The 24,269-nt window shown below is 40.5% G+C and overlaps 3 protein-coding genes across 4 annotated transcripts; 2 read left to right on the top strand and 1 right to left on the bottom strand.

The window, feature by feature from the left end:
- Positions 1–2,274: 2,274 nt before the first annotated feature.
- On the bottom strand, positions 2,275–10,646 carry LOC134655558 (stomatin-like protein 2, mitochondrial). 2 transcript variants are annotated; one of them, XR_010097438.1, is made up of 8 exons: positions 10,493–10,646; positions 10,294–10,410; positions 9,708–9,915; positions 8,775–8,963; positions 7,361–7,516; positions 5,546–5,661; positions 3,332–4,720; positions 2,275–2,571 (listed from the first exon to the last, which is right to left on the bottom strand). XR_010097438.1 is itself a non-coding variant. In XM_063511032.1 (8 exons), exons 1-8 carry the CDS (start codon positions 10,538–10,540, stop codon positions 2,323–2,325), a joined length of 1,212 nt encoding a protein of 403 aa, XP_063367102.1. In that variant the 5' UTR covers positions 10,541–10,646; the 3' UTR covers positions 2,275–2,322. The 2 variants fall into 2 exon arrangements, 1 of the variants encoding a protein (XP_063367102.1); XM_063511032.1 differs by lacking the exon at positions 3,332–4,720 and adding an exon at positions 4,732–4,860.
- Positions 10,647–11,013: 367 nt separating this feature from the next.
- Positions 11,014–14,454, top strand: LOC134655557 (coiled-coil domain-containing protein 112-like). The gene is made up of 8 exons (XM_063511031.1): positions 11,014–11,298; positions 11,485–11,603; positions 11,693–11,815; positions 12,141–12,348; positions 12,668–12,810; positions 13,174–13,249; positions 13,781–13,826; positions 14,235–14,454. Exons 1-8 carry the CDS (start codon positions 11,121–11,123, stop codon positions 14,452–14,454), a joined length of 1,113 nt encoding a protein of 370 aa, XP_063367101.1. The 5' UTR covers positions 11,014–11,120.
- A 913-nt stretch (positions 14,455–15,367) lies between these two features.
- LOC134655559 (peptidyl-prolyl cis-trans isomerase 6) lies at positions 15,368–23,843 on the top strand. The gene is made up of 4 exons (XM_063511033.1): positions 15,368–15,620; positions 16,641–16,848; positions 22,338–22,522; positions 23,585–23,843. The coding sequence occupies exons 1-4, from the start codon at positions 15,528–15,530 to the stop codon at positions 23,714–23,716; spliced, it is 618 nt and encodes a 205-aa protein (XP_063367103.1). The 5' UTR covers positions 15,368–15,527; the 3' UTR covers positions 23,717–23,843.
- Positions 23,844–24,269: the final 426 nt, after the last annotated feature.

Below are 24,269 nucleotides of genomic sequence, written 5' to 3'. Positions count from 1 at the left end.
AACATATTTTTTTTTTGTAAAAAAAGCAAAAAAAAATATTTTATGCCATAGCTATGCCATTTAGTTCTCTTAAACGTACTTAACCATACCCCGAAGTTAACGGAATTCAATAAAAACACGGTGTATTAGGGGTTGTTTGCAGTGATGTTAAGGGGTCCACTGATTAACAGTCCGCCGGACGATATCGGCCTGTCAGTTAGAACAAAAACTTGACAGCTCCGAACAACTGACAGGCCGATAACGTCCGGCGGACTGTTAATCAGTGGGCCCCTTTAGGGAGAAATCGTCCAGAGCTGATATACAGCTCGGCCGAATTTCACCTTCCCATAAAAACGGAGTTTCGTTCTCATTTTAAAACTACGTGTTGGATTGTAATGAAACTTAGCACATACAATTACATGAGGTATATATGCCTGTAATTAGTTTAAATGCTCCAGCTTATAAAACAAATGAATAATGCAAAAACAAGTTTTGTATGAAAAACATAAATTCGCTTTAACATTTAACTGGTATCTGAAGCCAACATAATGACTATAACCTGTTTTGGGAGCCTAAATCAATAAAAAAAAATTCAATTTATACAATTATAAGAAGGGATATTTGGGTTGGCAAAGTTTTGGGGAATCACAACCACATTAAAAATCACCGCCTTAGAAAGAAGAGCCTAAAATGTTGTTTTCAAGGGTCTGAGAACTCTCAAATGTAAATTATTGGCCGACTTGAAGAGCCGCAATTGGACCTTACCCCTGTTATAGACGAACGACAAAAGTGGTACAGTCAGCAGCAGAAGTTGCTAAGCGGGCGAGGTGTTCAAAATGATCTTGACGCGACAAGGTAATTTTGAACACCTCGCCCGCTTAGCAACTTATGCTGCTGACTGTACAGTCAGTAGCAGAAGTAGCTAAGCAGGCAGGTATTTGAAATCACCTGCACATACACTCTTAGGGTCTCCCCAAACTTATCGACGCGGGATCGGCAATGCCAATAGAAATGAAACTTTATGTCCACGCAATAAGAGCGAAAAAGACGCCGACGCGTCGGCCGTCGACGGCTGAACGGAGCCGAACCGTACCTTACCTGTTTATGCTGTTTACTATCGGCTTTCGCCGAATCCGCGTCGATAAGTTTGGGGAGACCCTTACTCGCCAACTATAAAGCTGTGCTCAGCTCGTTTTAAACACTGCACCCGCTTACCCACTTCTGCTGCTGACTGTATGGTTGTTTGACGACGAACATTAACTTTAATTACTCTGTGTGCCTATAAACGCTAGGTTTAAGTTAAAATGCTTTATACTGGAATATTAAGTCATGTTATAATCTTTATGGACGGTATAGGATACCAAATAGTTAAATAAATATTTATTTTGGGAGGCTAAGTTAGAAATTGATTAGAAAAAAAATGATATTAGGGATAAAAACACACATAATATTCAAATTCTGTTAATAATCTATACGAAAATAATTCCTTACGTTAAAGATAAGTAGTTTTTGACAATAAATTAATACTTACTCGTACATGTGAATTAATTAACGTTTGTGAACAACGATATAATTATAATTATTTGACTAAGTAGGCTAAGTACATAAAGAAATGCAAAATTTAAATGTGCCAAAAATTGCTTGCCAAACAAAAACTAGTACCTACATCTGCAACTAGGTACTTGAGAAACGAAATTAGGCTATAGATATTTTCTATATCACAGTAGTATATTCCTCAGTACATATATAGATGAAGAGACCTATTATTATTTCTCAGTAGGTTAGACTGTGATCAAAGTACTTATGATTTGCACTACTGATATATTCTCAATATTGACGTCTTTTATAAAAACGAGTGTGTAAAAGACGCTACTAAAGTTATATCGACTACATTCTATGAATTATGTTATATTTTACTTTTTATAAGTCGTTATAAAAATCAAACATTAATTGTATTTAAAAACGTTGTACTTTATAAGACTGCAATATTGGCTGAGTGAAAATTATTGACTATACAAATATACTTTTATACACCAATCGTCTTTTATTTTGTACTTCTTACAATTTTTTTTTTGTTATTTTTAATATGTCTTTTTGATGTTGTGTTTTTGAGTTTACTACTATATGTACAGTCAGCAGCAGAAGTTGCCAAGCGGGCCAGGTGTTCAAAATAAGCTTGACGCGACTTTATTTTTAAGAGAATAAGAGCGTGTCAACGTAATTTTGAACACCTCGCCCGCTTAGCAACTTCTGCTGCTGACTGTACTACAATTTTTGAGGTAGACAAAAACAAAGTATCAATTAACGTAAATTTATTAACAAGCCAATCTACTGCTACTAAGATTATGTTTCCCTTTCTAACTTTAGTTCTTTCTGCTCTTTCTTTTGTGCTTGTAGTGCCTTCTCTCTCTCCTCGTCATCGGAGAAGTATTCCGCTAGGCTGTCTTCTTCTTTCGCTACGGGTTGGTCCGCGAGGGAGCCCTTTTCTGTTAAAGCGTGGAGTTTGAGTAGGGGGTCGTCGTACGGCTCGGCGATATCTGCTTGCTGCGCTTGGAGATTGTGTTGTGAGACGGTGGAGTATATTGACATTGCCTGCAATTGACAAAATATTTTTGTTTAGTTGTGCTACATAATTAAAGACTATGACTGTAGACTGTAGATTTGTTATGAATACACGTGTGAATAGGTAATTCGCAATTCCTCTCGATTTAACCTCTCAGTTCCCAGTGGCTCCAATACGAGTCGGAATTGTATGGATTTGAGAGGTCCTGGGAAATGAGGGGTTAAAACACTCCCTTCGGTCCTGTTTTAATTTATCGCCACTCGTTTCGAATTTCCTCTTTTCGGCACTTGTATCGTAAATAACTATTTTCGGCGTTTAAAGCCGATGATTTTTCTTGTCATATTTTTGACCAGTTGTCACAGAAAAACAAACTCCTATACCTGCAAATCTGCTGAAAACTCGCGTTTGTATGCGAGAACGGTGAATAATTTGGTATCATCTTGGATCGTCCCATTCGTTTTTCGTCAAGTTCTTAAATTAGTCCTATTCTGCTTTCGTCACCCATTCTACATTCGTCACAATCGTCAGTGGCTTTCAATTTAGAATGAGTGACGAAAGCAGAATAGGACTAATTTAAGAACCTGACGAAAAACGAATTGGACGACCCAAGACGATACCAATAATTTCATGGAATGTTCCACGCCGTTACCTGCGCGACTAAATTGGGGACGTCTCCCGCGTTGGCGGGCAGGATGAGCGTGTTGTTGGTGCGCGCGAGCTTGTTGAACGCGGCCACGTACTGCTCGGCCAGGGTGAGTGACGCCGCGTGACGGGAGTCCTGCAAGTTACCTGCGCGACTAAATTGGGGACGTCCCCCGCGTTGGCGGGCAGGATGAGCGTGTTGTTGGTGCGCGCGAGCTTGTTGAACGCGGCCACGTACTGCTCGGCCAGGGTGAGTGACGCCGCGTGACGGGAGTCCTGCAAGTTACCTGCGCGACTAAATTGGGGACGTCCCCCGCGTTGGCGGGCAGGATGAGCGTGTTGTTGGTGCGCGCGAGCTTGTTGAACGCGGCCACGTACTGCTCGGCCAGGGTGAGTGACGCCGCGTGACGGGAGTCCTGCAAGTTACCTGCGCGACTAAATTGGGGACGTCCCCCGCGTTGGCGGGCAGGATGAGCGTGTTGTTGGTGCGCGCGAGCTTGTTGAACGCGGCCACGTACTGCTCGGCCAGGGTGAGTGACGCCGCGTGACGGGAGTCCTGCAAGTTACCTGCGCGACTAAATTGGGGACGTCCCCCGCGTTGGCGGGCAGGATGAGCGTGTTGTTGGTGCGCGCGAGCTTGTTGAACGCGGCCACGTACTGCTCGGCCAGGGTGAGTGACGCCGCGTGACGGGAGTCCTGCAAGTTACCTGCGCGACTAAATTGGGGACGTCCCCCGCGTTGGCGGGCAGGATGAGCGTGTTGTTGGTGCGCGCGAGCTTGTTGAACGCGGCCACGTACTGCTCGGCCAGGGTGAGGGACGCCGCGTGACGGGAGTCCTGCAAGTTACCTGCGCGACTAAATTGGGGACGTCCCCCGCGTTGGCGGGCAGGATGAGCGTGTTGTTGGTGCGCGCGAGCTTGTTGAACGCGGCCACGTACTGCTCGGCCAGGGTGAGGGACGCCGCGTGACGGGAGTCCTGCAAGTTACCTGCGCGACTAAATTGGGGACGTCCCCCGCGTTGGCGGGCAGGATGAGCGTGTTGTTGGTGCGCGCGAGCTTGTTGAACGCGGCCACGTACTGCTCGGCCAGGGTGAGTGACGCCGCGTGACGGGAGTCCTGCAAGTTACCTGCGCGACTAAATTGGGGACGTCCCCCGCGTTGGCGGGCAGGATGAGCGTGTTGTTGGTGCGCGCGAGCTTGTTGAACGCGGCCACGTACTGCTCGGCCAGGGTGAGGGACGCCGCGTGACGGGAGTCCTGCAAGTTACCTGCGCGACTAAATTGGGGACGTCCCCCGCGTTGGCGGGCAGGATGAGCGTGTTGTTGGTGCGCGCGAGCTTGTTGAACGCGGCCACGTACTGCTCGGCCAGGGTGAGGGACGCCGCGTGACGGGAGTCCTGCAAGTTACCTGCGCGACTAAATTGGGGACGTCCCCCGCGTTGGCGGGCAGGATGAGCGTGTTGTTGGTGCGCGCGAGCTTGTTGAACGCGGCCACGTACTGCTCGGCCAGGGTGAGGGACGCCGCGTGACGGGAGTCCTGCAAGTTACCTGCGCGACTAAATTGGGGACGTCCCCCGCGTTGGCGGGCAGGATGAGCGTGTTGTTGGTGCGCGCGAGCTTGTTGAACGCGGCCACGTACTGCTCGGCCAGGGTGAGTGACGCCGCGTGACGGGAATCCTGTAAAATTAGGTATTACATTACAAAAACCGGCCAAGTGCGAGTCGGACTCGCGCACGGAGGGTTCCGCACCATCAACAAAAAATAGAGCAAACAAGCAAAAAAACGGTCACCCATCCAAGTACTGACCCCGCCCGACGTTGCTTAACTTCGGTCAAAAATCACGTTTGTTGTATGGGAGCCCCACTTAAATATTTATTTTATTCTGTTTTTAGTATTTGTTGTTATAGCGGCAACAGAAATACATCATCTGTGAAAATTTCAACTGTCTAGCTATCACGGTTCGTGAGATACAGCCTGGTGACAGACGGACGGACGGACAGCGGAGTCTTAGTAATAGGGTCCCGTTTTTACCCTTTGGGTACGGAACCCTAAAAATGACACACAATAAATAAAGACAATCATTAAAAATACTTAAAACAAAGAAATAAATGAGTAACTTTAACTATAAATACAACTAAACCTAAAAGGCTAAATTAAAACAAACAAACTTTCGGCTGTGGCAGCGATTCCAGTATTCGTTGCGGGCACGCCTATCGTGTCATACGCCACACGTTAAAAACATTGATGACACGCCTGTCGTGCCATCCGCATCGAAACGGTTATAGACAGCAAGATTAAAGAAGCCAATTACAGAAACTTACAGGTTTTGCCGAAGGTTTTCATAATTAATAGAGGACGTTACCTTTTGCCCTAGCGCGTGGCCTACGAGCCGCAGCCCCTTGGCGCGCGCCTCGGCCACCGCGAGCATGGCCTGCGCCTCTCCCGACGCCTTGTTGATCTGTTCCTGCTTCTCCGCCTCTGGAAGTTTTCATAACAAACATTACCCTGTGTACACAGACAAGACATCCTGTAGACTGAGCATAGTAACGCTACCCCCTCTGCCACAAATATACGATAGTTGTTTAATACAAAACATATAGAGTGTAAACTTAGCTTAAGTATTTTTATTATATAGCAATAGCAACACATTTGTAGTTGCCTTAAAAATGTATATGGCAACTCTCTCTTCCTTCTCGACCCGAACTAACCGGCACGTCCCGCGATCACTTTGTAATTTTATTAATTCAAAACTTCAATAAAAGTTAATTTAAACATAAAAGCGCATTTTGTATTCTCCAGTAGTTTTACTCAATCTTCGAGTCAAAGTGTCTTTGTGTGACGTCCGTGTCTTTGAACGGACCAATCACGGCACGGGACTCGCTCACCTCGTCCCCCGCACCCCAGTATTTTTGGCAACATCGGTTTCATGAAATAATTGCTCTAAACTCCGTCTAGAGGATTCCTAGTCTATGCCTGTGTATGCCACAGAACAAAGGAACATAGATGCTAGTGGTCGGGACGGGAAGATATATAATATTTTCCACAGATGACGGGGCGGACAAAAGCCCAGGCATAAAATCGTGATGAATTTGTTATGTATTTGGTGGTTCTTAAATGGCACCCACGTATCGGGCAGGAAAACCTTGAATAATGTTGGCAAAAGATGACGAAAAAAGTCAGACTAAGAATAATAACCACAGTCGTCAATGTAAATAAAGGAGGCTTAACGCATAGCTGACGCGGGGAAGAAGACCGCCAGGCTGAAGTGGGACTAGGCGGGTCATGTCTGCCGCATGCATCCAAATAGGTGGGCTAGTATACCCCACCTAGTAGCCACCAAGTCTTGGAGGATACAACTAAACGGAGTAGCCATTAACAGGCTTTCCCCTCTGTCGAAAATAGGCGGCCAACGGTCATACACAATGTATGGACTGACGTTTATCTGACATGGCTATTTTTACGTTACGCATACATTTGACGTTCCCCTCCCCCGCAAAAATCGGCAGACTGTTTTGTACAGAAAATTACAGACATGGCGTCTCCGTTTGATTATATCCTCCAAGCACCAAGTGGATACCGCAATAAAAGTGCGGACGTGGCAGGCCCAGACAGAGATGGCGGGACGACTTAGATGCCTTTATAAGTAACTGGCCGGAAAAAGCACAACAACGGGAGTTGTGGAGATCAAGGGGTGAGCCCTTTGCCGAGCAGTGGGACACTAAAACAAGCTATTAAAAAAAAATACATAAGGAATTTCGTCCTTTGACCCGCCAGTTCCTATCTCTACTTACACGCGCATAATAAATAATTATATTGCTATCTCGAGGGTCTCTATTGTTTCCCAAATAATTTTAAGTCATAATGTATTGTTTGCCCGAATTTTCGTTAGTCATAATTCATTTGGTTCAGTAACGCGTCACTTTTCAGGTTTGCTATAAAACAAACCTAACCTAACCAATCTATACGATAACCTAACGAAAATCCTGAAATGTTAACGGTTTCAGTTTTATGACTAATGATAATATGACAAACAATACATTATGACTTAAAACTTTATGGGAAACAACGGGAGTCCTATCCCGATCGCACATTGTCACTGACCGCTATAATGACGCGCGAGCGATAGAGATAGAAACAGGCCGGTCAATCGTCTTTTCTTTAAGACGGTAAAGTTTACCAGAAGCAAGTATCCTCGCCTGCCGCTTGCCCTCGGCGACGTTGATGTCGGCGGCGCGAACTCCCTCGGATTCCAAGATGGCCGCCCGCTTGCGACGCTCCGCCTCCACTTGCATCTGCATGGCCTCGTGGACGCGCGACGGCAACTTTATGTCACCTGATACATATTACACTCATATGATAATAATGAAATATGATAATAATGAAAATGTTTAACATATAATTAACAGAGCCGGAATGGCAAATTGTATCGATTAGACCGAAGTTAGAAATCGCGACTATCATAACACATTCGCATTCGCAACTGAGCTATTTGGAGGCCTATCTGAGACGTGTAAACAACGACATGAAAATCAAGGACGTCATTAAAATCTCACTGAGGTCAAGCAAATTTCGATAGCTCAGTTGGTTAGAGTTGACTTTGATTTCGATAGTTGAGTTTTCAGTGACCAATTATTGCAAAAGTTGCTTCATACTTTAGCAAGAACTGTTGATAAAGCTATAAAGCCACTCCAACTCAGAGTCCAGTAGTACATACTTTTATTATTCAACGCGTTTTTAGGGTTCCGTAGCCAAATGGCAAAAAACGGAACCCTTATAGATTCGTCATGTCTGTCTGTCTGTCCGTCTGTCTGTCCGTCCGTATGTCACAGCCACTTTTCTCCGAAACTATAAGAACTATACTGTTGAAACTTGGTAAGTAGATGTATTCTGTGAACCGCATTAAGATTTTCACACAAAAATAGAAAAAAAACAATTAATTTTTGGGGTTCCCCATACTTCGAACTGAAACTCAAAATTTTTTTTTTCATCAAACCCATACGCGTGGGGTATCTATGGATAGGTCTTCAAAAATGATATTGAGGTTCCTAATATCATTTTTTTCTAAACTGAATAGTTTGCGCGAGAGACACTTCCAAAGTGGTAAAATGTGTGTCCCCCCCCCCCCCCTAACTTCTAAAATAAGAGAATGATAAAACTAAAAAAAATATATGATGTACATTATGTACCATGTAAACTTCCACCGAAAATTGGTTTGAACGAGATCTAGCAAGTAGTTTTTTTTTTAATACGTCATAAATCGCCTAAATACGGAACCCTTCATGGGCGAGTCCGACTCGCACTTGGCCGCTTTTTTTGAGAGATGATCGCAACGGTTGATAAGGAAACTTAAAAGTGTTAAGGTATAGGTACCTAATTAGTAATTACTTAAATTAAAAACACTTTCTTATAAAAAATTGTAAGTAAGTAAAGCAAGGTTCAGTATAATTTTAGATAATATTTCCGACTTGCTGCATGTGTCATATGTATTATAAGCTTTCTACATGGAAAATGTTCTCGAAATCAGCGCAGAAGAAAAACTGTAACTTACTTTTGCATTTCATAATAAAAGTGTAAGGTTAAGTCATACTCACGAATCTCGTATCTTAAGCACGTAATTCCCCACGCTTCACTGGCCTTATTGATGGCATGTACTATAGACACATTCAGGGATTCTCTCTCTCGGAAGACCTTGTCCAGGGATATCTGACCCAACTCGGAACGCATCGTTGTCTGAGCCAGCTGTGTTATGGCAAATTCGGGGTCTTCTACACCATATGAAGCTGGAAAATAAAAGAAAATTAGGTTAAAGTTAAAACAACAAAATCTTAAGTAGAGTGTCTTTCCGTGACCACAGCTGGTGCAACTCAGCTGAAATGTCGGAATTAAAGGTAAAAACAATGAAATTATATTGCGGTAGACCCGTTTGTGTAATTCAGCCATACTCTAAGTGTGTTCTGCGGAATCCTAGGGTTCCGCGACACCCCTGCAGGGGTTCCGCAAGAATTTAGAACACTATGCTTTAGTCGCCTCGAAAAATTTTACTATTCCATCAAGTATTTCGCTTTCCAAAGGGTTCCGTCAAAAAAAAAAGATTGAGAACCGCTGGTGTAATTAAATATAGAGCAAAGGGTCAGCAACATGCAGATTTGATTTGGGCTTAGGACACTTCACAAATTTATTCTTGTTCATATGTAAATTGAGAAAAATATGTTAATCAAATGTGTCCAAATAAAAATCTTGCATTTCCATACTGATAGCTAATGGGTGGACTGTATAATGAGATGATGCAAACATGTAAGTATTGTAAATTAATTTATTAAATTACAGCACAAGATAATATTAGTATTGCGGTGACAGGCAGACTGACTGACATGGAAACAAGAATAAAAGAGTGTATTTTACAAATAATATGTATGTACAAAAGAGGTCACATGCCAGCCAGTTACCAACTCATACAATTTATAAGGAAATTACAAATCATGTGATAAAAGTATCTCAAATAGCTTTTATGTACAGTAACTTACCTAGATATGGATCAATGATCCTCAGGTACAGCACACCGTCGATGCTGAGTGTGACATTGTCTGACGTGATGGCACTCTGTTTTGGCACATCTATCGCGATTTCCTTCAGGCTCTGCACGTACTTGATCTTATCCACTATCGGCCACAGCAGGTTCAGACCTGGCTCTAGTATCCTGTGGAATTTGCCCATTCTCTCTACTATCCAAGCCTGGAAAATACAATTGAATTAAAAAAAAGGGAGGGACTAAAAATATGTCTTTTAAACTGTAAAATTCGTTTCATGCTGGAAAATGTAGTGAGTCTAGTTAAATTCAGAATTTCATTAGGGGAGATTCACTTGCCTCACAGTTCGTATTTTATTATGTGCTCTTAGGATATAAGAACTTGAAGACACAAAAAATAAAAAATAAAATTAGGCTATAATATAATATAAGGAACATATTTGTAATAAAATAACTTGAATAAAACAAATAAACAGCAGTATAGGAAATAAAACAGCTACGATATTTCATAAACTGCATGTAGATTGCGCGTCCGCAAGTATTTGCATATAAAAATCATCTATTTGTATAAGGTCAGGTCAAACCTCCTGCTGCGGCACAAACATCACTATTGTATTGAGAGGGGACGTGGATCGATGTCGCGTATTAGTAACACTGTATAAGAACTTCGCTTCGTTCTGGTATTCTGTTTTAAATGCATTCTGAAAACAAATAGGAATGAATAAGGTTATACATAACACTGCTTCGACACAAGATTTCATGCAAAAAACTGACGATACGCACTCTTAAAGGCAGCACTTTGGAAAGAAATAGTCTTGAACGCGTAAACATATTAATAGCTTTATTATTAGGATTTAAACATAAAACTGCAGTCCATTCTATGTCTACGAAATTCAAGTAAAGCAATCGAAATCGAACATCGAACTGGATTGACAGCTGTCAATCGCGCCGGGTCCAGGAATGTTCTGATACCATTAAATTGTACAAGCTGGTTTCTACGTATTGATGGTTCTGTATGTATTTTTACTGTAAGTGCTTTATTGTATAAATAGTAGACGTATATCAATATAATTTTAATTATCACAATAAACATATTTGACTTCATAATTTTAAAAATTATTCTTATGGTTGGCTGATTATGGTAGTTTGGACCACTATTTACAATAGGATAGGTAGCATAGTTACAGTTGACAATGGCGGTCAACTTAAAAGTTAAATCGATAGTTCTATCTCGACGCGTACTTGAATAACTGTGTATATGGTGTTATTTTTTGTATGTGAATTTATAATGAGTTATAAACGGGACTCTTCAAATAGTTCATTAATAGATGACTCCTCCGACAACACTGAGATTACTGAGAACAGTGTTACTGCTAAACTTAGGAGGTTGAAAATAGAAGAAAACCTATTGATGAACAACATTAATAAAATGAATTCAAAAGAAATTGAAGGATGCAACTCTGAACTCCCTATGTTCTACAGTGTAGAATTAAAGAATTACACAGGAAAGTTAAAAAATAGTTTAATAGAAATTAAAAACATATTTGGAGAACTAAAAGCTATGGCTGAAGAAAAGTTAACTAGCGTCGGTAAGTAAATTAACGTTTACCATCATGTGTGGCATCATGAAGTCCAATAATCTTTGGACATCAATGGACCTGGCACCTACTTTGAAGTAAACTAACTAACCTACCTAATCCTGTGGCTACTTCGTCTGCTACTGGCTGTATCTAATTAACTAGGTGTTTTTAAACTACTCTACCTATTAATTCTAGACATTGATAACATGAAACGGGACGTAGTTAAGCTGGATGAGAAAATACGCCTACTCAAAACGTATGTTCAATCTGAGTTAGCTTCGGAAACGTCTAATGAGAAGGAACTAACAAAACAGGTAATGGTCTATCCGATCGCAATGTTCCAGATAATATTAAGGAAATATAAACAGAAAACTCCTTCTATCAGATAATTTATTATTTCCAGATAAATGACGTTGAAGAGAAACAGTCAAATAGTACGTTTAAACCCAAGATTAAAATTAAACCGTTCAGCCACATTGTACCTAGTCCTGTAAAAGTAATGATACAGTCTCCATTTAAATGTAAGGTAAGTAAAGTACTTTAACTTTATACGAGGTGATGCAGTTGGGCCAACCTGTATGTATCTTTATAGCACCTTTATAGTCACCTACTCATGTACAGTCAGCAGCAGAAGTTGGTAAGCGGGCGAGGTGCTCAAAATTACCTTGACACGCTCTTATTCTCTTAACAATAAAGTCGCATCGGTTACGTGAATTTTCTAACCCTTTCATTAGGTGAGGACGTCGATAGTCTTTGCGATTTTGCGACATGTATTCACATTCCACAATATTAAATACGGACGCTACCAGATATCATAAGAATTTCAACAAATTATTTTCATACAATTTTAGGAAGTTCAGAATTTTCAAGAATTTATGATGAGCAGTCCCAATCGTTACGGAGGTTGGAATGAATATCACCATAACGTCTTCGTTCAGGTTTGGCAGAAGTATTTCAAATTCAATGATGGAATTACATTAAATGACGCTCAGGAGTTTACATGTTACAACCACGATCAATACCAAGATTTGCAGTCGGAAATATTGGAAAAAATTACAGGTATCTTAAAATTAAAAATACCTTAACAATTTTGGATTCAAGTTTTATATTAATATAAAGAGACGTCATGAAGTGGTGTCTATATATAATCGACGATAAAACTCTCCATGGCAGATAGACATCAAGTTGTCCATGGTGACCAGGACGGCAACACTGTCGTGCACACAGCCGTACCCGTACCTAACGATCTTACCTAACTAATTAGGCTTACCTTAACTTATGGATCACATATCACCCACATGTGTATAATTATGTAATTATGTATCACCATGGTATCACCCTTTTTAATGACTTTTTCTGAATCACTCTTAATTTACAGGATCTACGAAAGATGATATAGTTTCGCATTGCAAGTGGTATTGTAAATATTTGTATCTAAGAGAACAACAGCAAAATGCCTTGAACAAGTGGAAGAAAAATAAAAGGATGTTGTCAAAATCTCACAATAAATACAACAATAACGTGCGTATTCCAACTTTTATTTACTTTAATTAGTCTTGTTGTCTTAAAATACGTCAATGCTTAAAAGTCTTAAAACCGACAGTGGCGACAGGAACTTTGAAATGAAACTGATGAGGCTGCATGATGGGCTCGTTAGAATTTAGAATTGCCTTAATGAGTAGGTAGTACCTGTACCTATATACGATTGTCTAAAAAAAAAATGTTATGAGTTACAGTCAGCACCAGCACTATCAGCACAAAATGCTATGGCATTTTTGGAACTATTGGATGCCCCACATCACAAACAAAAGACGATTGGAAATAATATTTATCTTTTTGTAAATACCTAAATACTTTTTTACTTTTTACTTTACTTCCTTTTAGGATCACAAAAGAAATATGGATATATCGAAACGATTTAACCGCGAAGAAAAATTTACAAGCATAGAAAACGTGGAAGGTATGATTATGAATATTATGATATAATTTAAATATAAATTGGGTCATGAAAAAAAAATGTGTTTAACATTAAATTTGTTCTGTTCCGCATGTTCCATACGGTTATTACTGTTATTAGGTAGGTACCTTGTAGTTTAAATCCATTGCTGATTTATCTTGAAGCATGAACATTGTACTAATTCTATCTGATTATACAGGGTGGCCCATTTAGATCGGTCAGTATGGGAAAATCTGAAACTATAAGACATACGACGATCTCTTCTTAGGAACCATGTCATCGATATTATTAGTAACAAGAAAAACTGCATTCATACATTTAAATTTTTTAATGTAAAATGTATTGAAAAATATGGTGGCCATTTCGAAAACATACTAAAATAAATTAAAGGATATGAATACAATATGAATGCAGTTTTTCTTGTTACTAAAATCGATGACATGGTTCCTAAGAAGATATCGTGGTATGTCTTATAGTTTCAGATTTTCCCATACTGACCGATCTAAATGGGCCATCCTGTATTATATTTCACAGATTTGTTGAACACGATGGAAACCCGCGATGCAGAGGAAATTGCTGAGTTGGTATTTCTTTTCTTGAATCTGTTTGTATTTAGGGATCCTAAAGAACCCGGTGTTAGTTGGACTAGTTACCTTATCTCAAGGATTGGCTTAGATAATTTATACTGGTCTTACTTAACGAAAGCGTCGCCATTGTTGAGTTGAGATTACTATAGGTTATGGGCTCAGGGTTGGGCTGGGCCGGGACGTCACCGGCAATTACATGATATGTTCGATACCTACATTACTTAACTATTGAGGTGCATCCTAAGTGAATTTGTGTATCATGTTCTTTTTTGTACTAATAAATTCATGTCTTATCTATACCCTGCCCACTTTTTTATTGAATTGATTGACGAACACAGGTTAAGATTGTGCTAAGATAAAGTCAGATACCTAAATGTTATCGTGTTACCTATTATTTTTAGCGCTCTATGTGACATGACCATTCAAGAAGTCGGCTCATCATTTGAGGCAGAGATAAACATAAGTGATGGGGACAAATCGGGATCGGAAAATGCAGCCAAACTAAATCAGAGATCCTTTAACGATGTACTAAAGCCTACAAAACAATGGATTAATAGATGCAACAGCTCGAGTGAGGATGTGAAAGAATATAATGATATTCAGATGATAAAAAAGTTGTAAGTTAATCTACGACATAGCCTAGCCAGAAACACTATTTTAGGGTTCCGTAATTCAAAAGGAAAAACCATACCAAACCCCCCAATCTCCGAAACTACTGGGTCTGAAATATAAAAAAAAATACTAATAATAGTGATTTATACCTAAAGGTCCGAGGTTCCTACAAAATCTGCGCAACTTGACTTATACTTGGTCAAGCGCGAGCGGATTCTAGGTCTGTGGGTCAACCAGATCTTGACAGTAGAAAAAGGCGGCAAATTTGAAAAATGTAGGCGCGAAGGGATATCGTCCCATAGAAAATTTGAATTTCGCGCCTTTTTTTACTGACAAGATTTGGTTGACCAGCTATATTTAAATTATGCACAAGTACGCGCGAGTAACTGGCCCATACAGCCTGATATGATCTTGAATATCTTGATCATACGACACGTGTAAGTAGCCGGTAGCCCGCACCATCCTACCATCTATGCCCGCACCAAAGAATACAATACTCACGCCCGCACGTTAATTAGCTTCAGCTATATGCACCGTGTGCAATCTTTTGGCTTTCAACTACTTTACTCCAATATTTTTGTATTTTCAGGCGGATTCCCGACTGGAGAATGTCTTTTCAAGACTGATGGATATCAATTAGACATCAATATTACAAAAACGTAGTTTTAATCGGTGGCTATAAGTGTAATACTAAATTTAATTAAAAACATTTTTTTTTCCTGGTAACAATATCCCTTGCTATCATTATGACATTGACGTTATTTTATTGAACTTATGCCGAGCTAATTTCGCTCGCGGCTTATTATAATAAAGACCATTTTAGAATAGGAGCGTGCCGCATAATCTCAAGAAGATCGCTGCGAAGTCCGTAATTCCGTATGTGGGTGGTGGGGTCGCTGTATTATTCACTTCCGTTTCGTTAGTAACGTGGCGCTTCGTATCGGCTGCGACAAGAACAGCTCACTCGTCATTTGGCCGGCAGTTGAGGATTATATCCCTCGCGTCCAAGCCAATTAAAAATAACGCTGTGATTTATTTAATTAGCTAAAATTTTTAGAAGAAAATTCAAACTTCTTCTCATCATGGGGACCTTTGCGACTGCCCTAGGCCTGTTTTTGTTTATCGTCGTGGCCCGGTCTGACGATGCACCCAAAGGTCCCAAAGTGACACACAAGGTACGTGATCCAAGAAATCCTTAAATGCAGAGAAAGCTATTTACCTGAATAATTATTTACCTAGATATTTAATTTTATTTTATTGAGTTTGATTGATGATATTAAGGTTGCTGACCTGGGGGCCAATGACGCGTCAAGTTCTTTGTTTGGGTAACGGGTTTTTGAATTTGTACTGATGTCATCACTTAAATTATGTAATAAAGGACCCTTTTCTTATCAATAGGCCAGTGATCCGAATCAGAGCTATCCTTGGGAGATTGAATAGGTCAATTCTTGCCAATAGTGTCTTTGTACATCAATCTAGTAACCTTCTTTGTGGTTGTACCCTTGGGCTCTAGTGGCTTTAAAACTGTCTAAATTGGCTCAACTGCTGTATTATTATACTATCTAAACAAACATGTTACTTACTGGCAATCGGGTAGCAATTTAAGGGTTGGTATAGGTCATCGAGCGCGGATTCTAGGTCTGTGGTATAGGTTGACTAAATCCTGGATGCTACTTGTATAAAAATTGTGCAGGAGGCCTGCATTTAGTGTGCAGTTTCTATAACAGTACAACTGTTGGTTTGTTTTGACGATCAGTCTGGCCTAGTGCGTGACCCTGCCTATGAAGCCGATGGTCCCGGGTTCGAATCCCGGTAAGGGCATTGATTTGTATGATGAACACATTTGTTCCTGAGTCATGGGTGTTTTCTGTTAAATACATGTATATACATATTTATATTTATATCATTGTCTCAGTACCCACAACGCAAAATAGGCACAATGGTTGTCGATTTGCGGAAAATGCCCAGAAACACTAACTAACACTCAGTACCCACAACACAAGCCTTCTTGAGCTTACTGTAAGGCTTAGTCAATTTGTGTAAAAATATCCTTTAACCTCTAGCCTTTAACCTATAAAAAGGTCTCCTGGTCCATACTAATTTGAACTTTGTATTGACAAAATAAAATTTCATTTTGCTTGGCAAGGTTTGACGTATGGGTGGCTAGAGGATAATATTTATTTTATTTTAAATAGGTCACCTTCACCGTGAAGATAGGCGATGAACAAATTGGTGACATCGTCATTGGTCTGTTCGGAAAAACTGTTCCGAAGACAGTAGAGAACTTCTACCAGCTAGCACAGAAGCCCAAGGGCGAAGGCTACAAGAGCAGCAAGTTCCACCGGGTGATCAGCAACTTCATGATCCAGGGTGGAGACTTCACTAAAGGAGACGGCACTGGCGGTAAATATACTTTAAATTTTGAAAATATTTGTAAAACTAAACAGGAAAAAAATTAAATAAAAAGTTATAATAGGAGAATCACAAGAAATTAAACAAAGAGAATTGTTTGGTAAAGAATCACCATTATAGGCAATTGTTGAGAAAGTTGACGGATGTTAAAATTTTATGTAAATATTTGATATTACTTTTTAGTTCATATGACTTAGTGACAAAAAAAAATCCATGAGTTCCTAGGGAATAAAATGGAATATCGCTCCCGCTGCGTGAAATAAGTACCATGCTTTATGAGCAATGTGTAATTAATGAAACAATAATTATTGTCTTTATACATATCTCATAATTATACATTTAATCAAAGTTGTTTGATATCGGATGTTAAAATTAAATAAAAACACATACATTCATAAAAATAATGAATAGCGCGTAATATGAAAACGAGAAACTGGCTATATTCCAATTGGAACAAAGAAACCGAGTTCCTGAAAATATAAAGCAAAGCCTAAAATAAACAAATCTAATTATAATGGTTTACAGTCAACAAAGTGTTTGGTGGTGGTGCATGTGTCTATTGAACTCTATTGTTTCCATGCTCATGTCATGTCTATATTAATTATACTTATACCATACTTATACGCTTCCTGTTTTTATACTAGTGATATTTAACTCAAATGTTTGGGCGCGTTCGGCTTTCGGCAGTTCCGAGGCTCCAAGAAGTCAAAGCACAGAATAAATAATAGTACTAAGTACAGAAGACTCACTCTCTAACAAAACGCATCTGTTACGACACAGTATAATATAGAGTACTAGCATACAGTATGGACGCTCCCTGCCTCCCGTTGAAAGTGCCGCCCACCCGCTGAGACCCGCTCTCGGTTACCTCACAGTTACCCTACAATGTCTTATCTAACTCACACAAGCATGGTACGCGTTCACCTACACGAGCTTAGGCTGTGTACGTAGGAACGCGTTTGTTTCATATATTTGATCGCCGTGTCCGAGGTGTGGTTACGATCAGCACAGATATGGCCGCTAGGTGGCGACAGCGCCACGCGCGGCTTTTGGCTTTCCCCAAAATTGGGGCCGAACGGATGTACTTTTAGCTACCTGTAGCAAAGCGACGAAATCGCGGAGTGAGACACGGTCAAAGGCACAGTCTGCTGAGCGAGAAAAAGAACGCGTCATGAGCGCCTAGAGTTAGACAGGGACAACGTAATTCGGGACCTTCCACTGTCAAACATCGGTTTTGTTAGGTAATAGGGAATTCTCCCTACCAAACCAGAACAGAACAACAAACAGAATTCCAAAACAGAATTCTCTGTTAAAGACGTAAAACTGTAAGATTTTTTTAATGATTACGGACGGATCCTTCAATGAGATCTCGACGAATAACCTGCCTTTGAAGTTGGTTAAAAACTACTCGGCTTAACACCTTTAATTACGAGGAAGTTAAATTATAAATTGTACAGTCAGCAGCAAAAGTTGCTAAGCGGGCGAGGTGTTCAAAATGATCTTGACGCGACTTTATTGTTAAGAAAACTTAAAAATAAACAAAAAGAAAACCAAAACAAAATAATTTAATATAAATTCTTTTTTTAAAAAAGGGAACCGCCTTCAAAAAACCAACCCACTGAAAAGCATAAAATAATTGTTATATGGCACCCCTATACATGTCCAGTCTCTATATTCCGTCGTAAAGCAAATTTCTGCCAAAAAGTAATTAATACCTAATAATAAGAAAATTAATAATCATCCGGGTAATTACTTCGTTTTTGAAGTCGGTGCCAAACCAAAATTTTAGAGAACCGATATTTTAGACAACGAAGAACGCTGCACGTACTTGCATTATAAATACATACTTAGTTTTTCTTGTAGGTACTACATACTCGTATTTTTTTTTCTGATTGGTAGCAAAGAATGTTTTTGTTGGTTTGGCACCGCCTTCAAAAACGAAGTAATTACCCGGATGATTATTAATTTTCTTATTATTAGGTATTAATTACTTTTTGGCAGAAATTTGCTTTACGACGGGATATAGGGACTGGACATGTATAGGGGTGCCATATAACAATTATTTTATGCTTTTCAGTGGGTTGGTTTTTTGAAGGCGGTTCCCTTTTTTAAAAAAAGAATTTATATTAAATTATTTTGTTTTGGTTTTCTTTTTGTTTATTTTTAAGTTTTTTATTATTTTTTATTTATTTTATTTTATTTTTTACTTTTTAGTGATAGGTCAATCATTTATTTTAGGTTTTGGGCTAAAATACTAGTTTGTTAGACGTAGTTTTAGTGTAATTGAGTATTAAGTTATTTTGTTTTGGTTTTCTTTTTGTTTATTTTTAATTTGTTTATTCTTTTTTATTTATTTAATTTTATTTTTAATTTTTAGTGATAGGTACTTCATTTATTTTAGGTTTTGGGCTAAAATACTTGTTTGTTAGGATCTCCATTTAGTTTTGGGCTAGTAAGTAACTACCTACCTACTAATGTTGCTGAACTGATGGCCTAACTCGATGATAATCGCGACAAAACATAAGATGACGTTTCGGTGCTAAACGATTTGTATTAATATTGCTCCACTCCCACTGCCACTCCCACTTCCAGTCCCAGTCCCAGTCCCACTCCCATTCACAGTCCCAGTCCAACTCCCACTGCCACTATTTATCTAAATCGGATTCAGCAACTTAAATTTGATGGTAGGTATACCGATAGCATCGCCACCTACCGGATCCAATTGGTTTTTCTAACCATCCATGTACTGTACACTAAAACTTTCTCCAGAATGTAACAAACACTTTTCCGAAAATGGCATCAAAATCGGTTCAGTCAAACACGAGATAATCACGAAGAAACATACATACAAACATACGGGTCAAACGGAGAACTTCCTTTTTTTAAAGGCGGTTAGAAAATAGTTGATCGACCCACCTAGTGGAACTCTGCAACATAGGCACATGACGATAAGTCGGCTAACCAAAACAAAGTGTGCCTATGTTGCACCAAATCTGAGTTCCACTAGGTACAGCCAGGGTTCACCATCAGTTCTATCTAGGGTACTGCTCTCCCAAGTGCTCATCAAGATGTGACGGATGACCAAAATAGCGTGGGCCTATGTTGCACCAAACCTGAGTTCCACTAGGTACATCCAGGGTTCAGCATCAGCTCTATCTTGGGTACTGCTCTCCCAAGTGCTCATCAAGGCGTGTCGGATGACCAAAACGGCGTGGGACTATATTGCACCAAACCTGAGTTCCACTAGGTACAGCCAGGGTTCAGCATCAGCTCTATCTTGGGTACTGCTCTTCCAAGTGCTTATCAAGACGCGTCGGATGACCAAAACAGCGTGGGCCTATGTTGCACCAAACCTGAGTTCCACTAGGTACATCCAGGGTTTAGCATCAGCTCTATCTTGGGTACTGCTCTCCCAAGTGCTCATCAAGACGCGTCGGATGACCAAAACAGCGTGGGCCTATGTTGCACTAAACCTGAGTTCCACTAGGTACTTACATCCTGAGTTCCACTAGATACATCCAGAGTTCAGCATCAGCTCCATCTTGGGTACTACTCTCCCAAGTGCTCATCAAGATGTGACAGATGACCAAAATAGCGTGGGCCTATGTTGCACCAAACCTGAGTTCCACTAGGTACAGCCAGGGTTCAGCATCAACTCTATCTTGGGTACTGCTCTTCCAAGTGCTCATCAAGACGCGTCGGATGACCAAAACAGCGTGGGCCTATGTTGCACCAAACCTGAGTTCCACTAGGTACATCCAGGGTTCAGCATCAGCTCTATCTTGGGTACTGCTCTCCCAAGTGCTCATCAATGCGTGTCGGATGACCAAAACAGCGTGGGCCTATATTGCACCAAACCTGAGTTCCACTAGGTACAACCAGGGTTCAGCATCAGCTCTATCTTGGGTACTGCTCTTCCAAGTGCTCATCAAGACGCGTCGGATGACCAAAACAGCGTGGACCTATGTTGCACCAAACCTGAGTTCCACTAGGTACTTCCAGGGTTCAGCATCAGCTCTATCTTGGGTACTGCTCTCCCAATTGCTCATCAAGGCGTGTCGGATGACCAAAACAGCGTGGGCCTATGTTGCACCAAACCTGAGTTCCACTAGGTACAGCCAGGGTTCAGCATCAGCTCAGATCTATGTATACTAAAACCTTCTCCAGAATGTAACAAACACTTTTCTGAAAACCGCATCAAAATCGGTTCAGCCAAACGCGAGATAATCGCGAACAAATATACATACATACATACATACATACATACATACGGGTCAAACTGAGAACCTCCTTTTTTTTTTGAAGGCGGTTAAAAATAAGAGCGTGTCAAGGTAATTTTGAACACCTCACCCGCTTAGCAACTTCTGCTGCTGACTGTACTGTACACGCGAAAACGTTTCCTTTCATTGGTTATTAATTTAATAGTTTACAGCCAATTAGTATGCCGCCGGATAAGGCTTTATGCTACATTAGTTATCGAGTTATTATACCTACAATATTTACCTACTTGCAAAAGTGCGATAACCTAACGATGTGTTACGAAATCATAGTGTGATTTATACGTTATTATGATTTCACGGCATTAAAGCAAAACGCGCATGAATCAGTACCAGTAGCCAAGGTAAGGATTGATTGGTTTCGTAAATAACCGTATCGGGAAATTAATGAAGTAATGTAGATTTTAATTAGCTGCATATACATATGCTAATGGACTAATCCCATTAACCAAGTTACCACTTCTCGTTAAATATACGCTAATCCAAGGTTTTTAAAGTGTGGTACGCGAACCCCGGAACCCCGGGGGGTTCGCCAGCTCGTATAAAGGGGTTTACGACAAGCGATAAGACTTGGTGCCTAGTACAAGCTGTTTCAGTTTCTTTATTCATAACGTATGTTACATGTCAATTACATGTAACCCGACTTTCTTTAATACAGAGTGGCCGATTGACTGAATTCATTGTAGTCAGTCGTTAGTATTGTAGAATATTACATACAAATGCCGTCTAAATGGGGCTTAAATTATAGACAGTCCATAAATGCTAATAATCTAAAGGTCTATAGTTAAAACAGTTTTCGTAGTACAATCAGCGTCGTCTACAAAAGCACACACATCTATCTACAAAAATAAAGCACATGTATGAAGCCATCACTGAACATAGGCCTCACAATCTGCAGACCTACGCAGACCATTATGGCGCCACTCTAGGACTTTAATAGCTCTAAAGTCTATTTTTTTATTCGGTAGACTGAAATGACAGTTAATAGTATGAAATGACATTTCATGTTCATACTATTAACTGTCATTTCAGTCTACGGAATAAAAAAATAGACTTTACAAGTCTACACTCCTTTTAAGATTCTTCTCATTCTATAGTCACTCGAGAAAACCTCGACAGGGACCTCAAAACTCTATACATTGGCTACCAATGTAGAATTTCTCTAACCACAATAAATTAAAATCCTATCTTTCTCGTCTCCAGGCCGCAGCATCTACGGCGAGCGCTTCGAAGACGAGAACTTCAAGCTTCGCCACTACGGCGCCGGCTGGCTGTCCATGGCCAACGCGGGCAAGGACACCAACGGCTCGCAGTTCTTCATCACCACCGCCAAGACCACCTGGCTCGACGGACGGCACGTGGTCTTCGGGAAGATCTTGGAGGGCATGGTAAGGGTAGATTGCCACATACACCGTGGGCGTTAATAACCCGAAAGATTTAAACCAACGATAATTAACGCCCGCGGTGTAAATACACAGACATTTTGAATGCCATCGCGTTGCCAATCGAGCTCACTATTCAGTCAAACTCCCGCCGAGTGGTTAATGCCATTCGGGGCGGGGGAGCGTGGCCATTTTGTGTGAAATATTATTACTATAATCAACTATGGCGACAGCTGTCAATGGCGACAATGGCCAACGCGGGCAAGGATATCAACAGCTCCCAGTTCTTGATCACCACCGCCAAGACCACCTGGCTCGACGGACGGCACGTGGTCTTCGGGAAGATCTTGGAGGGCATGGTAAGGGTAGATTGCCACATACACCGTGGGCGTTAATAACCCGAAAGATTTAAACCAACGATAATTAACGCCCGCGGTGTAAATACACAGACATTTTGAATGCCATCGCGTTGCCAATCGAGCTCACTATTCAGTCAAACTCCCGCCGAGTGGTTAATGCCATTCGGGGCGGGGGAGCGTGGCCATTCTGTGTGAAATATTATTACTATAATCAACTCTGGCGACAATGGCCAAAGCGGGCAAGGATATCAACGGCTCCCAGTTCTTGATCACCACCGCCAAGACCACCTGGCTCGACGGACGGCACGTGGTCTTCGGAAAGATTCTGGAGGGCATGGTATGGGCACAGTAGATTGCCACATTTATATAATACAAAGGCATTTTGAATGCCATCGCGTTGACAATCCAGCTCACTATTCAGTCAAACTCCCGCCGCGTGGTTAATGCCATTTGGGGCGGGGGAGAGTGGTCAAGTAACCTAGGCTAAAACTTCATTGGTAACGGTTTCTTCCACTATTAAGTACCAACCAAAAATTATAGATTCCAGTATCCTTAACTTTTGGGAACAAGAGTAACAATTATTGTTTATACGACTGCGCGACGTGTTTATCAGCCTTTTTGTGGCCTTAGCAGCACTAGGAAAGAAATCAAACGCGATTTTGAAGATTCTGATAAAGTATCTGTTTTTTGACCCTCTGACTTGTTACAGGATATCGTGCGTAAGATCGAGCAGACACCGACCGGAGCGAACGACCGCCCCGTCAAGGACGTGACGATTGTCGAAAGCCGCGCAGAAGTTGTCGCAGAGCCCTTCGCCGTCACCAAAGAAAGTGCTAAATAACACTAGCTCTCAATGCATTTACTTTGTAAGATTAATTTAAAACTAGGGCCATATTTAGATTTACAAACTAAATCGGCGTTTCTGCCCGAAAGTTAGCAAGATTGGCGAAACAAATGCTCAACTTTATTATGATATATATGTGTAACAACTAGAATTAATTACCTATATCTTTAAGCTGGTCAAGCAAATCTTGTCAGTAAAAAAAGGCGCGAAATTCAAAATTTCTATGGGAGGCTATCCCTTCGCGTCTACATTTTTCAAATTTGCCGCCTTTTTCTACTGACAAGATCTGCTTGACCAGTTATAACTTTCGGGATCAGAAGATTTTTTTTCTTTGTGATTATGACCCATTATGTTCACTTTTGTGCCACACACAAATGAGATTGATAAAGAATTAATAAAATTGTCTCTTTATAATCATGCTTTTTATTTACACTATTTACAGAAATATATTGTATAAATAGGGTATGTACAGTCAAGTGTAAAAATATGGATGCATATAACTTACTCATAAATATGTCCCATAGTACTTAAATTGCTGACATTATTTACC

The sequence above is a fragment of the Cydia amplana genome, chromosome 16 (assembly GCF_948474715.1).
Source record: "Cydia amplana chromosome 16, ilCydAmpl1.1, whole genome shotgun sequence".
NCBI lineage: Eukaryota > Metazoa > Arthropoda > Insecta > Lepidoptera > Tortricidae > Cydia > Cydia amplana.
This window is presented reverse-complemented; position numbering and strand designations above follow the sequence as displayed.